Raw genomic sequence first — 18,362 nt, forward strand, 5'->3', positions numbered from 1 at the left:
ATATATTTTTTTATTTTATATTTATATTTAAATATATTTTATTTAGTTTATAAATATATTATATTTATAAATATAAATATAGTTTATATTTAAATATAAACCTATGTTTATATTTATCATCTTGAAATTTTCTTTTGAAGATATACAGTAAAAAGAATGTTGATTGGACAACCCCTAGTAAAAGCCAAGCCTGGTCTTGTGTGACTATTGAGAAAATATTCAATATATTATATATATATAATTTATGTCATTGTTGTTGTTGTTGTTGTGTCCACATATCTGCCACTGATCACTTAGAACATGCAAAGTTTCCTTTTGATAGAGCCTACCTCTGATCTACTGCTAGAAAGAATAAGACCCATTTTCAGGAGGTACTAAAGGAAAAGGAGCCTAATTCTAAAGAAGCATCATTGTCTGTTTTTGTGCTTTAGTAATTAGCTAAAAATGTCCAAACTATACTTTTTACTATATTTTTCCAGTATTTTCTAGAATTCTGAAACCCTATATATGACATATTTTAATCCCATGAACATTTTCTGAGTACTTATTATTATTATTAAAAATCACAGTAATGTTCTGGCTTTATAAGAGATGCTGCAGAAGTAAAACTCCCAGTGCTTAGGCTTCAGATCAATAATCATTTTCAAAATCTGAATAGATTCAAAACAAGTGCAACATATTTCTAAGGAATAAGCAAATACACCGTGGTGTGGTCTGAATTATAAACCAACATACCTATATCCCGAAGCACTAGATCACAGGGGGAAAATCATCACAGGCTAGAAGTAGTTGAAGAAAGTTTCTCTTCATAGAAACTGCTGTCTTTCTCCAACTTACTGGCAATAACTAGATACTGCATCATCTATCCAGTTTTGATAGAGATGAAGCTATGTGTTTCTCAAAAAGAAACAAAAACACATTTCTTGTCCCCACCACAGTTTTCCTCCTATCTGAACCGGAGGTTGGGAATTGGGGTTAGCATTAATAACACTTAATTGGCTCTCTAAGGAAAAACACTGCAAAGTCAGGGATAACAAGTTCCCTGGGAAGGTGTTGCAAGTAAGCAAGCTCCTCTTGCATTTATTCAGCACCTCATCTGAACAGAGCCCAGATGATTAAATTCTTCCCTGTAGGCAGATACATCACTGTTGGCCAATCCCATTCGGTTGTCTCTGTGATTGTTACCCTCTGCTGTCTTTTCAGATGGCTGTCCAGGGCTCTGCTTTGGAAATGGACGATGTACCCTGGATCAAAATGGTTGGCACTGTGTGTGTCAGGTTGGTTGGAGTGGGACAGGCTGCAACATTGTCATGGAAATGCTTTGTGGAGACAACTTGGACAATGATGGAGGTGAGTTACTTACAAAACATTCATGTAAGAAAGCAATAGACTTGCCTCTTACACAGTAGTAACCAACCTGGCCAAGAGCAAAAATTAAGAATCCTAAGTATCAATAATATTGAGGTATATAGGGCTATAATGTTTTAATTTAAATAATATTTTAAAGATACTGTTTTTTGAAAATTACTATGGCTGGGCAATGCTCCCAATGTTTTGCAGGTATTATATCTCATTTAATTGTAACCCATAAATAGGTACAGATGGTGTATCAAAGCCTAATAAATAAAACATCATGTTCAGTTCTTAAGTACAAAAATTTATCAAGAAGTATCTTTTGTCCTCAGGAAGTCAAGTGTTACTGAGAGGTAGAGACACAAGAGGGAGCTCTAAATAATGAAGAAAAGGAAAATATTTCATTTGGAGTACATTAGCATCTGTCAACTTAACATCATTGTGATAATTCATTTTGATATAACTTTTGTATACTTTCTAGGCAAGAAAACATGAAATTAACAACAAAATGCTTTTCTAATTACAGTGCCTTGGGTTAAAATGAAGTAGATTATTAAATATGGGGCCTATTTTCTGTATTTGTGAGACAACTGCATTTCTTATCATTTCCACCCAAATAAAGAACCTAAATCTAAAGAGAACAGTTAGGATTTAGGCATTCATGTGGTTGGAAATTTTTCTTCCTTGGCTTGGGAAAATAGCTCAGTGGACAGAGCCCTCTCCTTCCAGCACTTGCAAGGCAACGCCAGGAAATCTCTACAGCAATTGGTAAGCTCTGGATTGGGTGAGAGACTCTGCCTCAATAAATAAAGTGAAGAGTAATCAAGGCAGCCATCCAATGTCAGCTTTAGTCCTCCCCACAGGTGCATAAACAAACATGAACACATGTATACATACACATGCACACTGTATACACAAACAAAGGAAAAGAAGTTTCTTCCTTTGCATGTTATGGATAGGGAAGCTAAAATTGATAATAACAAGCATTAAGTGCATAGAATGTGGTTATAAGTATTACATGAAATAATTCATGTAACCACCTGAAATACAATGGAGGGCAACACACACAGAGGGAGAATGGAGGGAGTATAGAATCTTATTTCTAAAAATACTATTTCCTACCTATATAAATTGGAAACCTCATTTGGGATACAGAATGAGATTTTTTTTCAACTGAATGGTGTATAGATCAACTTCTTGGCTGAGTTTTATGGTCCTCTAAGACTAATCTTTACTTTCCTATTTTTCATTCTATGCATCTTTTCTGGAATGCCTTTTCTTCATTCATATTACCTTGTTCACAATTAAAGTCTTAACTCAAGCCACATCTTCCATGAAGTCTCTGACTTCTGCCTCTTCAGTCTCCCCTGGTGCTCATAATAATATACACCGAACAGTCACACACTTAACTATATATCCTTCTGTTTCACTTGATATGTGTCAGGCATGACACATGTGACATAGGTATTTGCCAAATATAATTGATAACAACACTGTGCTGAGGCATCACTGTATGTGAGGCATCTAATTTAACCTCTTTGGTGTAGGAACCTCAATTGATGATATTTACAAATTACAAAACTAGGCACAGAAAAAAATAAATTAAGTTTATAAAGATTATCTAGCAAAGAACTGAGGTACTTTGGGGTATAAGGCTATGTAATACACCCCACTGGTGTAATTGATATTTACCATTTGATATGTTGATTGAAGGGGAATATTCACAAAATATGTTAACCACATATGCATTTATAATTTCTGGATGGATTAAAGTCAAGCCAAAATAAGTTTCCTGACTTTATCAAGTAATAAAAATAATGGAATATTTAATTATCAGGCATCTTTATGGCTTCAAGGTCACATTAAGACAGCCAAAAATGTTTAATGAATGGATCAATTAAACATTAATGAATGATTGAATTATCAATTCTCAATGTCTATGGAATATGTGGGTACAAAAAATAGAAGATTAGACTGAATGTGTGTTGACCTCTGAGCATTCCTTAAAACTGTGTATCTATATGCAAATTGAAAATCAAAGGCTTGATAAGAGCTGAGCATAGTTATGATTGTCTCTTTAGGGACTAGGATTAGAAAGCTCCATGAGAGTTTCAATTACCATTTTTCTTTTAGTGGAACTAAGATAATATTGATGACTAATATAGATTGGCCTCTACTTTAAGATAGAAAGATAGATTGAATAAGCACTAAAAGTCCCATGGCTAAGATTTTAGACCAATAATTCCATTTCTACAATGTTTATATACTATCCCAAAGAATACATTGACCTTCATTTGGTGATCTCAGCTTTCCAGAGTCTCAAAGTGGCGAAGTTCACTTACCTGGCTATGAATAAGGATTGGTGTATTTGTTTGTATATTTGTGTGTTTTAATTAAATCAAAAAATGTCGATTGAACATTCCTGTAAAAAGTAATCCTAATTTTAAAAATGTACTTCTTAAGAAATCTTCCAATCAAAAACACATCACTTTCAAGCAGTTGTTTCAAGTAACTGCTATCTGATTACTCCATATTACACCTGATACTTAAAACTGTTTGGGATTTTTCTTGCATCCTAATCACCACTGAATATTCATTAGAACCACTGCTACATCCTGCAGCTTTGACTTTAGTTACACTGTGATCTCAATGCATTGTGACTCTTAGTAAGTAATTGGGCTGCATTGAATATGTAGGTGACACAGCTTCCCTGTAAGCTACCTAAGAGTTCCTTGAAGAGTGAAAGCTGAGAACAAATAACCTTTGGATTTTTTCCTAACATTCAAAAATAACGAAAGAAAGGTCTCTTATGCTCAGTACTAATGTACTAATTACTATAAAAGTCACAACTCTGTAGGATGCTGTGACCACAGCTATTCCTTTAAGCACTTAGCATCTGCAGAGTTCTAAGCACACAGAGACATAACGTCATGGGACCACCTTTTGATTTTTTTTAGTCATGTGTCCTGAATTGAAAGTTTGAATATGTGATCACCAACTTTTACAAGCCTTGGGGTGGGGAATGAGCATTGTATTAGCTTTGTCCAAATAGCTAAAACCAATAATGAGGTAAGCTGTCAACAATAAGGTCTGTTTCAAAGCTCTCATAATACAAAAACAAAACAGTGCTGATGTAAGAATAGACAGATCAAGACAACCAAATAAAAGCCCTGGAACATGCCCAGGCACAAATTTAAATTTACTATGTCATTAAAACAGCATTAAAAAAAGACAGTGTTTACAGAGCTGGAGAAATCGCTCAGCAAAGTGTTTGCCACACAAGCGTGATACGCGAGTCCAATCGCCAGTGCCCATGCAAAAGATAAAGGCCTTGAGTAGTCACACGCACCTGAAAGCTCACTGTTGGGGGAATAACGAAAGGACAATCCTAAGGACTTGCTAGCCAGCCAGCCTAGCCAAATTGCTCCATGAAGTCCAGTTTCAGTAACAGGCCTTATCTCAAATAAACAAAACACAAAAACAAAAACAAAACAAAGAGGAGACCCAGTAAGATGGATCAGCAAATAAAGTACTTGCCACACAAGCCAAACGACCTGAGTTCAAATCAATGCAAATGCCCAGAATCAATGTGAAGTGGAGGGAGGAGCACCATTGCCACAAAGCTCTCCTCTGACCTTCACATTAACAGTGTAACATGTACATTCCCACACATAGATTGTATGTGCAGGATCATGCACAAATACACACACACACACACACACACACACACACACACACACACACACACACTGACTCACACATTAAAAAGTAACAAATATTTTTAAATGATGTAAAGAGCAATTGAGGAAGGCAGCCAATATCACTTGTGGACTCTACAATCATAACCCATACACATGTACACACAGACACATGAATACATACAAACAATATGTACACCACATGCACAAACCCAAAAACTGTCAGCAGGAGAAAGAATCATTATGAAATACATGGTGTTGGGACAACTATACCGTGTACCTAAAAAAGCAAGAAAAATGAATATTCCCCAGCTGGATTAATTAATTAAATTAAAATGAAAATACAAATGACAAATCTTACAGTGGTAAAACTTACAATGGGCAAAAAGTAATAGGTCTAATGGTAAAAATTTAAACCATTTTATAATGCTTGGGCAAATTTAAATATCATCCAATATCTAAAGATTTGGAAACAGCAAGTTTTCATTGTCTATGCAATAGCCATATGTATTTTTACATAAAATCCAGCTGTTTTTAGACCCACTCATCACATCTCGAATGTACAATAGCCACATCAGGCCATTCACTGGAGAACACAGAACTAGAGATACCCAGCTTTAAATAAAGATTAATTGATTAGCATGGATCCACATTTTATATCAATTATCTACCTTTCAGTCAATAGTTCCACATTGAGTACCCAAATTTCCATTCACTCACTACTGCCTCTTCTTCAAGTGTTTTCTTAGCATCAGAGAGGAAATGACTAACGAGATAAGTTTGTGCTTCCATGAAGCAGATACTAAACAAAGATCCTTATAATGTGCTTACATATTTTAAAATTGTAAGAGTGCTATAAAAATTTGAGGGTGAATAAATGTGCATGGAGAGCATAACCTATTCTGGGAGATAAAGAAGACCTCATTTGGTTCCAGAGAAGAATGTTCAAAACAGTAGAAACTTTGAGGTTAACATGTCCAACACCGAGATTCTGGGGAGGATGGAATGCAGCCATGATTTCTGGACAACAGGAAGTCAGGGATACAGCACTACTCAAAGGTGGACAGGGACCAGATTACACAGAACATCATATTTGTAGGATCTTTGGTCAAATCATGTAATCACTCTATCTTTTTAAACGTTTTGCTTTTGAAATTTATGTGCATTGGTGTTTTGCCTGCATGATGGTGTCGGGTACCCTAGAATGGGAGTTACAGACAGTTATGAGCTGCCACGTGGGTGCTGGGAATTGAATCCAGGTCTTCTGGAAGCGCAGCAAGTGCTCTAAAGCACCGAGAAATATTTCCAGCCACCTAAATGTTTTCTTTTGTTTTTTTTTCTTTTTCTTTCTTTCATTTCTTTGAGCTCACAGAGTTCTTCCTGCCTTTGCCTCCTGAGATCTGTGGTTAAAGGTGTGTGCTATCACTGCCTGGCTTACTCTACTTTAACAGAAGGAAAGTGGTATTTGTTATTGTAAAACGATTATGGCATAATATTAAAAATATAGACTAAGGATGTGTAATCACACTGGCCCTTTTTCTCTATTTTTTAAAATATTTCTCCATTTTCTCGAATCTTTTCTTGCAGAAAGTGTTCTAGTAGTCTATGTTCATATTTGTTGGCAAAATCAGTAAGTTGGTTGCCTATAAGAGAATGATTTTCCAGGAATTGTTCCTCATAACAAGTTTACATTAAAAACCAGTAACTATTCACAAGCTCTTTTATGGCTCTATTTCTTTATCTACAAAATAGCACCAGGGCTGAGTTTTGAATGCATATAAGCTCATGGATCAACGAACCTCATGTTTTGAATATCACTAGTATGCTGCAATGTTTAGTAAATAGGAAAATAAAAGACAAGAAACAATGAATTGACAGCAATTGCTCTATCTAGGGGCCTCCCATTTCATTTGAACATTTGGTTGGGAACAAAAGATACAGTACCAGAAAAAAATAGTCCTAATAATTAATTCTTTTTTGACTATACCTCCCCTTTTCCAAACAGCCCATAAATTAAATGATCATCACTTGGTAGTGAGAGCCTAGACTGCATATGCTTTCACAGGGAATTGAAAGGAGAAAACTCTAAATTATTATGGTAGTTTATGAATTCTGTAGCTGGGTCTAACCCACTACCCACTATGGCTGCTACTTGATATTCGTCTATGTAGTTTTCAGTGTTGAAATGAATATTACCTGAAATAAAATAATTTAATTAATGTAATGTGTTAAAATCCATTAACATATATCTAGGTATATTAATTGAGGTTTTGTGAGTCTCTAGCTAAATTTACAATTGGCCTACAATTTGAGCATTTTGAGAAATTTTGAGCATTGACAGATCTTCTAGCCTATAACCATGAAAAAGGTAAACTTCAATCTAGTCTGTATCCAAGTGATAACAAATCCATAAATTAAAAAAATTAAATAAAAGAAAGGTTTCTGCCATATTAACATAGTGTCTACCAACTCAGCATTGCATAGGGTCCTGTCTACTCAAAGTTTGTTCCTAATTGAACACATTTTAATGAACTGATTGTGCTGAACAGTATTAAGGCTATTTCAATAAACTGAGGCTGAACATTTTAAACTACAAATGTAAAGCATTGGCACCCAACCTTAAGACTCTATGCCTAGATACCTTGTAGTCTCTTTAAGTCCAGAACTTGTCATAATAATAATTGCTAACATTTATCAACTACTTGCTACCAACTAGACAGCGTGCAATTTCTTTATATTTATCTTTCCAAATTTACTGGATTTCAAATGGCATAAAAACAAAATAATTTTTAAAATCTTGATGAGTTTATATATACTTATGTTACTTTTACCATTATCAAGGCTACAAACATAACTAACACCCCCAAATTTACCTTCTATAACTTTATAGCATTGAATGAATGACTCCACGTAGCCCCATCTCACATCTTCTGGAAAATGCTGTCATGTCGTTTACTACTATATGTTTGATTACATTCCTCATATAAAAGGAATCATGAAGTGTTTATCCTTCTTTCTTCCTAACTTCAGTATCGTATCCTCCAGTCCATGTTATTACTCTGAAAGCATACGATTTTGTACTTAGAATCATTGTGACATATGAACCTTGCAACTGATTATGGAAGGCATTGCTAGCCACAACTTATAGCTAAGGAAACTAAGAGCCAAGAAGTATAATTGATTTGTCCAGAATCATATAGATTGTAGGTGCCAAAGTACACTTTGGATCCAAAGTTGTCTGACTTTTTTTTACCCTACTTTATGTGCTGTAAATACCTATATGTAGTCAGGGACTTGGAAATCCTACAGTCTATGTCATTTCTAGAAACAGTCACTGTTTACACAGTGATATTAAACTGAGATTTCTAAACAGAATACTATTTGTTTAATTTGACTCCTACATAACTTCTAACTATAGGATCATAATTTTTCCTCCATTTACAAAATGAACCTGAGAACATCTATGTAAATGTGTATTGTAGAAGCTAGCTGAGATGATACATTTAGAAGTACCTAATACTTAGAAAATATTAACTAGTTTACCCAAGGTTGAAAATTCTTTGGGACACCCTATCAAAACTTAGCTGTCCATTCCTATCAAGACAATAGTATGGGTATTATCAGTAAGTTCATTAGAGGTTTAGGGCATCATGAGTTTCTCCTATATTGTTCATATCTCCTTTTCTATTCTCTTTTCCAAACAAAGGCACACATCTGATAGGCAAACACTTACTAGTGATGACTTGGTCACATAGAAACAAACAGCATCCTTGATCTTAATCAGCATGAATTGAGCTGATTGGAAAAGACCCAAATTGGTTAGCAAACCTAGGGTCAATGAACACCATGGTTAGTCTTCCAAGACAGTGTGACCTCCCTCTTTTTTGCTCGCTTTTATTTTTATTTCCGTAATGAAAACAATCTCTGAAAATAAAATCAGCTAACATATGATATATTTGTACCTGACACCCTGAGCTTGGCTGTCAGTAGGGTGCCACAGCTTCCAATTCAGAACAATAAAAGAACTGTTAATAGCCAAAAGAAAAAAATACACACATCCAGTGGGACTGTCATTTGCACTTCTTTGTAACAGTCTAGACATACTGTTTGGAGTGTTATCCAATGTGATAATTGGTAAGGAGATCTTTGCCCGTGTGCTGGGTTTGCCTGAAAAGTGTAATTTAGGGTTTCATGCCATTGTTGGTCTGCTTTCCTGCTACCTTTCTAAATTCAACAGTGTCTTGCTATTATTTTCAGAAAAGGAAATCTCATAAGGTCATCTCTCTATATAAGAGATTGCCTTGAACTCTATATCATATAACTAGATGAAAATGTGATTCCAAATTTTGAGTTGGTTCAAAGTTTAGTTTCAGAATCTAATTTTGAAGATTAATATAACATCAGTATTTAAATAAATTCATTTTCCATAGTAAGTATGAATCATAGTTGACAGGATGAGACCTGTCAATGTCCAAAACTATTATTAGTGCATTTGTTAATACTTACCAAGCATGACACTAGGTGCTTCCTTGTACATTATGCCAATAATAAAAAATCACTATTAATAAAAATGTAAGATAAAGATGAGTTTGCATTTAGTACTCTTTTTTTATTGTTTGGTGTATGGGACACCAATACCAAACATTAGAAAAACTCTTTTAACCCATCTGATATTTTTGTCAAGTTCTCTATACATTCAGATGTTTAATTAGCAGAAGAGTAAAGAAATACTGTGCTAATAAGCAATTGAGACCATCTTATCAGAGAAAGAGGTAATAATGTCATTTAAAATACAGGAAATATCTGCTAATATGTTTTTCTGAATGATGGACTAAGAAGGGGACTTAGTTTGGAAACAAAGCCACATGTAAAAGTTAGTCATAAGTGAAAAAGAAATGTGTTCCGGGAGAAACATAAAGAAAGCATGATCAAAAGTTAACTAAACAGGGAAAACAAAAACAACAACAAAAAACAACAAACTTCATTTTAAATCAAAGTACTGTCTATGGTACAGGGAATTTGAAAAGACCAGATGTAAGGAAAAATATCTTCCTAAGTGCCCCAAGGCTACTCTTCCAAATGCCTACTTCTCTCCTTGTTTCTCACTTTCATTGCCCCCAGCTATGGTACATCCTCCTATAGCAGACAAGTAAGGGAGGCAGAGGAAGCAAAATTGCTGCAGGACACCAGTGCCTGTAACTCTCATCATCAGTCTTAAGGAACCACTGATCTACCTAAACCTCTCAGTTCCACTGCAAGATTAGATTAGCATCTTTATATTTACCCTTGTTAACAAACTGAATTAGACCTACTTGCCTGCTCTAAGGACCTTGGAAGGACTTTAAATTTTTTGCTTATTGGATATGAAGTGAAGTGCCCATATGCTCAGTTAATCACTCCAACCACTTATTTTTTTCCTGTGGATTAGAACTCTTAGAGTTCTCATATTTCACTGGTATGTCAGCTGCTTAACACCTATTTTATCCCACTAAGTCCAGAATCCCTAGGGGGAAGGGGGTTGTTTGCTTTCATTACCACCCCAATCAATTAATAAAGTATTTTGTACCTATTACATTCTAAGTAGTCAGTCCTCCCCTCCATAGATCTTGTGTCCTCATAAGTCCTTTTCCAAAAATGAAACTTTTCTGTGACACGTTTTTCCTCATACAATAGTAGATACAGGAGTCCGATGCAAATGGTTAAGACCCGAAAAAGTAAAGAAAGTGACTCATTGTATTGATAGATACTAGGCTTCTTAGCAATAACTGCATAAATTCTCATTGCTTGCATACATTCCTAAAATAAAATAAAATGACAATCATTACTTTAGTATTCTTCAGAATCACCATATTAACTTTGGGACAAGGAGAAATTCCAGTTGAGAAACTGGGATTCAGTTATATGGATACCTAATAAGCTCCACAGTTAATTGGCTACATATTTGAAAATCACTGCCCCACATACTTTTTCACCACGAAAATCTTAAACTCTATTTTAAGAGTTAGCAGTAGACAACCATATTAAAAGGATTTTTTAAGTGCAAATAAAATCAGGTTGTCAGGTACTAGTTAATTGTATATTCACAGACAGAACTTTTTAAAAGGACAAAAATAGTTATCACTGTGACTCAATATTCTCATTGAAGATGGAAAAGTATAACAACCACACCTAACAGAATACTTTAACTAAAAGCTACATTGTAGCTATATAAACCACAGTCTCCAGTTAACAAATGCTAGAGAATCCCAAACATGAAGATTCATAAACAAAATAGTTACAATTTCTCTAAGACGCCCTATAAACTCAATGAGTAACAATTCCTGAGAAAGATGCAAATACAACAGGCTATAGTCTCAAAATATGACTGGTTAGCTTTGCATTTACTGTCTTCTTCCATTTTGCATATTTTCAACTCTATTGTTTTCCTTGAAGATTGATATTGATTTGTTTTGTTTTCCAGATGGTTTGACTGACTGCGTGGACCCAGATTGTTGTCAACAAAGCAACTGTTACATAAGCCCACTCTGTCAGGGCTCACCAGACCCTCTTGACCTCATTCAACAAAGCCAGCCCCTCTTCTCTCAGCACACTTCAAGACTCTTCTATGATCGAATCAAATTTCTTATTGGCAAGGACAGTACTCATGTCATCCCTCAAGAGATCTCCTTTGACAGCAGGTATATCGAAATTTATTTTGTCCTTACTAAAAGTGCTCATGATTTTCCTTCAGAATGAAAGAAAATTGTCCTCTAAAGATCAAGTGGTTTCTCATCTCTTCAAACAATATTGCTATTTTTTATGACTTCTCTTGAATGCCTACACGGCTACCAATTTGTTTCTAAAAGCAAATTGGTCAGATTCTATATCATAAAAGCTATAGGACATGTCTATATCTGTATGGAAATGGCTATTGAATGACAAAATGAAAGTACAATTTGCAAACATAAAATCTAACTTCTGATTTTTTATAAAACAAAAATTTGAATTTCAATAGCTAAATATTAGGTTCTGTTTCATGATGAAAAGTGTTACTAGTTCAATAGGGTTGAGTGATTTAATATCTTAATGGGAAATTCAAAATGAGAAATATGTCTTCTCAGAAGGCTCAAATGTATGAATTTTCCCTAAAGATCTGACAACAATGCTCAACCCAAAATTCACTTATTTAAAGTAAATACCAATGAGCAAATTCTTATTATTACTGACAAACTTTAATAATTAGCATTAGGTGTATGTAAGTCTATGAGTCTAATTATTTAAGATATCAAAAATGTCCTCCTTGGAGCAGTACAGATGGTTGAGTGATTAAGAACACTTGCTACTCTTTCAGATGACCCAAGGCCAGGTCCCAGAATCCACATGATAGCTCACCACTCCATTTCCAGAAGATCCAACACCCTTTTCTGACCTCTTCAGGCTCTTGTGCATGCACACGCGCAGGCACGGGGGCACACACACACACACACACACACACACACACACACACACACACACACACACACACACACACACAAACTACATCCCTGAAAATGCAGTATTTCAAGAGTTTGAGACCAGTGGCAATCCAAGAATATCACAATTCAATGTTAACCTTTATATAGTAGAAAGGGGGAAATAAAGACGACATGAAAACTTTACTCAATTCCTTATCTTCAGTTGAATATTAGAATTCTTATTGGAGGCAATTTTTTGTTTATTTTAGTACCATGTCATTCTGACCTTTTGAGCTTCCAATATAACCTAAAACCAATGTCAACATATCTCAAGAAAGGGTTTTTCTTCTAGGGACTCCAGACAAAGTTTGCCTTCCACCACAAAATTCAGTAATCCCCCCTTCAAAACTTTTTCCTAGATTAATATCAACTCTGGTCCATCTTTCAGGCATATGTAATCAATGGAATTATTTATATATTGGAGACTTATTTCTGGAACACAAAAGAACAAAAAGAATTGAAGGCAGTCATGATCCCCATTTTCCTATTGAAGGAAGAGGGCAAGTCAGCTCTAATGCTTTCTCCATACTTGAGAAAAATCAGTCCAAAACTGGAGTTTGAAGTTGAGAAAAATAACCTTTATGAAGTGAGATGTGTTGAATAACATGTTGAATTCAATAAGAGGAGGCAGTCAAGACCTGAGAGAGAGAGAGAAAGCAGACAAGTCTTTGTGACCCAGAGCAGGGCATTTGAGCAATAAATTTAGAAAAGGCAAGACAAACTTAAACCCCTGCGGTTAAGCTTCAGACTTCAGCAGTGCTTGCTAGGCGCTCACACAGTGAACAAAACTATTACTTTTGCTGGTTGATGCCCTGGTCCTCCTCCTGGTTTGATTGAGTTTTCCCATTCTTTTGTAAAATGCTCTAAGTTATCATTTGGCTCTGCAAATCACATTTAAATTCAAAATGATGGGTCTCCATCCAGTGGTCTCTGCTATTAGAGTCCTTGCTGTCAGAAAAGATGTCCAGGGAGAGTACCTGAATACAAGCAATCCAATTGTGTTTTCTCTGACAAAAAAAAAAAATGCATTCATTTTTCCTTGGTTTACCTTTGGGCAAATTAAGTTCATTTTGATCACATATGTAAATGACAACTACAGTCTCTCTGGTACACCCATATAATACTTTTTAGTTTGCAAAGCACCCAAGTACATACTATTTCATTTTATTTTCACAGTATCCATGTGAAATGGGGCAAATGTATTTGTTGTATTTTATATATGAGGAAACTGAGATTCTAAGAGACTAAATCACCCAGACATCAAGTGTGTATGATAGCAACTCCTGTAACCTTTGCATTACGAACGACTGCCCCATTTCCACTTGCCCTTAAATTTGTCTGGTGACATGAACCAAATTTATCTTGGATAAATGGTGTAAGAAAATTCAAAACCAAGCAGTTCTTAAAAACAACTTCAGCTTATAATATTTTAAGAGCATGAATTACAAACTTTTACAGTGCTAGTGAAGTACAATTGAAAGTCAGGAAATGGACATTTTGCTACATGGCAGCTCTTATTGGATACCTATTGTGTATTTGACCTCTGCTGATCTTTGATCTGTGTTATTTCATCTAATCCTCATAAAACTGCTCGTGGGATGATGTGTTAAATATTTCATTTTTAAATGAGGAAATTTAGGTGGTAAGGAAGTGACTTCAAAAAAAAGGTCAGAACCTGGGTTTGAACTCAAGCACACTAGCACTGAAAGCCTGATCTTTAAATCACTGCACTGAGCCATGGTGGCCCTAAAATAAGTCACGGCTCTTATGCAACCTTGAGTGTAGACTAGCTTCCCTTGGATAAATCTAAGATATGTAAATTCCATAATTAGCCAAATAACCTTTTTTTTGCTTTTGCTACATAAGTGATAGACAGCTGGATAGACGGTAAAGAAAGCATTGCTAATGGCATCATTTCCCTACAGGCAAAATATGACCCACACAGCTGACTTGCTGCATATTGTACCACAATCGCAAGACTTGGTAGAGCTACAGATACCAGTATATTGCTGTATAAGGGTTGCAAGGGCACATACAAATCATTCTTCATCCTTGTGTGTCATAAGGAGAGCAATTTTTGCTGCACTCCATTGACTACACTGGCACAAAAGCATGTGGAATATGTACCTTCTGTGCCCTGTGATATGTTGAGGGATATTCAATCACACTGTGAACCCCAAGTTTGCATTTGTATTAATTAAATAAAATTAACCTTGGGGCAGGAGGCTGCATTAGCAACTAGCTAACAGAAAGTAATTAAAGAGCATCAGAGGGCATCCCAGAGAAATAGAGAGACCCATGGTGTGGTAGGGTGGGATTTAGACTGGCGCAGGTTTGTCTGGTTTGGCAAAACAGAAGCACAGGTCTTCGATGGACACCAACAAGTTTTTAGCCCAGCCTTTGAATCTCGAGTCTTATTCATGATTAGAAGGATAGAGATTTAGTTAAAGCTACCTTTAGAGGCAGCCACAGGGCCAGTGCCTGCAGGAGCAGAGTTCTCCCCAGGCTTCGGCCAGAGCCTCCAGGCCACTCCTAGAAGCAAGCTGGTAACTGCAGAGTTGCAGTTGCTGGCTGAGATAGCAGTAGATTAGGGCACAACCACTGTGCTGAAGATAAAACAGAATTTCTCATACAGATCATGACACAGTGACTTCGTATTAGTTATGAATGATTGGCCTTAGTTTAGGCTTGTTTCTGGTTAGCTTTTTTTTTTAACTTAACCTGTTTCTCTTCATCTTTACTTTGCCTCAGGGCTTTTACCTTTCTTTCTTTCTGGCAGTTGCCTGGCTGACTATCTCCTAGTGTTTCCCTCTCTTTCTCCCTTATTCTCTCTCTCAAGTCTAGATTCCTCCTCCCATTTATTCTCTCTGCCATCCAGCTGGGTCTATCTCTCCTCTGTAGACATATTGGCCATTTAGGTTTTTATTAGAACAATCAGGTTCCTTGGGCAGGCAAAGTGAAACAACAACGCATCTTTACAGAGTTAAACAAATGCAGCATAAACAAAAGTAACACATCTTTACATATTTAAACATTTATTCTGCAACACAAATGCCACACATCTTTACATAGTTAGACAGAAATTGTATTCCACACAGCCATGGTGTAAAGTCTGTGAAGAGGCAAGTTGCCCACAGAAAAGTCTCTAGGAAACTCAACTCAATTACCCGTTTTTCCCTAAATACAACTGACCATGTAGCTCAAGTTTCTTTGTTTTCTTCAATCTACTCCAAACATGACTACAAAGTAAACCACATAGTCTATGTACTCTGTATTACTTATTACATTTTAATAATGTAAATAGGTGAACAGAAGCATTATTGATCTTTAGTGTCTAAGCATTTAATCACTATTAATAATGTAGAAGGTTTTTATAAATATGTAAAAACAAGAGTACATTAAACTAAATGACATCAATAATTTGAAAACCCAGACATTTCACTCACCATCACTAATGGAAATGTGCATTAAAAAAACTTACCAGGGTTAGTGCAACCGCTGTCAGTAGGTCTGGCCAAACTCATTTATCTAGATAGTAACTATGAGAGGTTGATCCTCACATCACTCTTCCTCATGTGTCTTTATCAGATGTTGTTCAAAATTATGCCAGAGATGTATTTTGTTTAGCCTTTATGAAATGAGAGACCAAATATAAAAATTGGAATATAAAATGCTTCTAGAACATTAACGAATGTGAGCACTGCCAGGCACATAGTTATGACATAGGCAGTCTGGAGCTGAGGGACAGTAGTTCATGCAATGCCTGTCTAGCTCACCACTGTTTGCCTGGGTCATTTCCCACTTTTCTAGTGATGTGTTTCCCTGTTGGCATTTGAGTTTTTACCTCTGATTTATGGAATTTCTGTGGTTTTCCTTGAAAAGATTTGAAGATTATGTGGCTCGTTCTGATTACTTTCACCAATTGTCTTTATATATTGGTTATCATTTTACTTAATTTCTGAACTTTTATTTTGGCTTTAAAATAGAGAAAAGATAAAAATAAGATATAAACCAGGCAGTGGTGGCACATGTCTATAATCTCAGCATTTGGAAGGCAGAGGCAGGTAAATCTCTGACTTTGAGTCCAGCCTGGTCTACAGAGTGTGTTCCAGGACAGCCAAAACTACACAGACAAACCTTATCTCGAAAAGTCAAAAAATAGATAGGAATCACATTAACAGGAGAAACAGTATTTCTAACCCTTAGTTTACTGAGTGCCTTTGTATGCTTCATCCTCAAAGGTTAAGCTAATAAACTCATATAAGAAGGGGTACCTTGATTTGTGGTGTCTTATGCACCATCAAACATGATATTTGATAACTCAGGTCCCACCAAAGTAACAAAAGGTCTGTTTTTATGATGAGAATATCTGAGAAATATATTATCGTATTTGTCACCTAGCATAATTTTCTAATACAGTTTTTAAAACCTGAAATTTTGGGCTATAAGATACCTCAGCAGGTTGAAGCACATGAGCCTGATGACCTGAGTTTCATCTCTGACACCCATGTAAAAGCCAAGATGGGGTCACTTGCATCTGTAATCCTAACACATCTATGGCCAGAAGATGTGTACACAGAACAGCAGCAGACACTAGAGAAACCTGACTCAAAAAAAGTGCAGAGAACCAACAACCAAAATGTTGTTCTCTGTCCTCCATACATTTGCTGTGGCAAATGCTCCTCCCTTACTATCTATAACACACACACACACACACACACACACACACACACACACACACACACACCACATTAAATTATAAAATTTTAAAAAATAAAAAATGTAAAATTTCACAGCAGTACCACTAAACATAATTGCAGAGGCCTCTTGGAATATCTACACTTAGTTGAAAAGTTCTAAAACTGGATCCAAACTAAGCACAAATACTCTTAATGAGCGACAAAGAAAAATGAAGTTAAACAAGATGCTAGGTTTCTTCTGCCTCTTTTTATCGACTAGCTGCTTCATTGTGGCTTTTTTGGTTCATACTGGGATATATATTGCTATTTCTCATTTACCACATTCCTTAGTCAAGTTCTACAAGGATAAGGACCAAGTAAAATTTCTTCTCTCCTTGTGTTGAATATCTATTGCTATATGCCAAACTACTTCTAATAATGGATTAAAATATCTTTTTATCATTATATCATGAGTCTATAGGTTAGAAACTCAGATATGATATGGCCAATATAGCTTATCTTTGCTCCATTATGTTTGGGGCCTCATTTAGAATGCATCAAATAGCTGGAAGCTAAAACAGTAAAACAACAATTGGGAATCTTTCTGTGTATCTTCAGCATCTCTACATGCTATTTGAATTTCCTACTAGCATGATGAGCAACCAGTTTTGAATCTTAGAGATCTTATATTGTGTCTCTGCACTCTGAGTGTCCCAAGAGACAGAAATGGAAGATGCCAGTCTCTTAATGAATGGGCATATGTTATATGCTACTGGACAAAGCCATCAAAATCTCACCCAGATTCAAAGGGAGGGCATGGGCCCCACTTCTTGATGACTGAAATATGAAAGAATGTTTAATTGTCTTCTATCTAGCATGCCACTATGTTCCCACATCCTAACATATTGCCTTAAATAAAGCAAGTTCAAACTTGAGTATTTCATTCAGCTGCAATGATTTCCCTTTTGAAACAGAATATTACATAGCTAAGAATGTCTCAAAACTCCTGATGCCTTGGTCCCTACCTCATGATTGCTGGGTTTAAATACATGTACCACTATGCCTGGCCTAGTGGCAGTGATCTTGACATACAGGTGTTCTTTTCACATTTACCAATGAAATCAGCCAATATTGGTTGC

The 18,362-nt window shown here is 35.8% G+C and overlaps 1 protein-coding gene across 1 annotated transcript in view; it reads left to right on the plus strand.

Annotated features, from left to right (window-relative positions):
* The window catches only part of Tenm1 (teneurin transmembrane protein 1), a 362,575-nt gene that overhangs the window by 189,182 nt on the left and 155,031 nt on the right, over window positions 1–18,362 (plus strand). Inside the window, exons 10-11 of the mRNA XM_027433524.2 lie at window positions 1,204–1,350; window positions 11,512–11,728. Coding sequence (XP_027289325.1) covers window positions 1,204–1,350; window positions 11,512–11,728 — 364 coding nt within the window. The remainder of the gene's footprint in view (window positions 1–1,203; window positions 1,351–11,511; window positions 11,729–18,362) is intronic.

This window comes from Cricetulus griseus, chromosome X (genome assembly GCF_003668045.3).
Source record: "Cricetulus griseus strain 17A/GY chromosome X, alternate assembly CriGri-PICRH-1.0, whole genome shotgun sequence".
In the NCBI taxonomy this organism is placed as follows: Eukaryota; Metazoa; Chordata; class Mammalia; order Rodentia; family Cricetidae; genus Cricetulus; species Cricetulus griseus.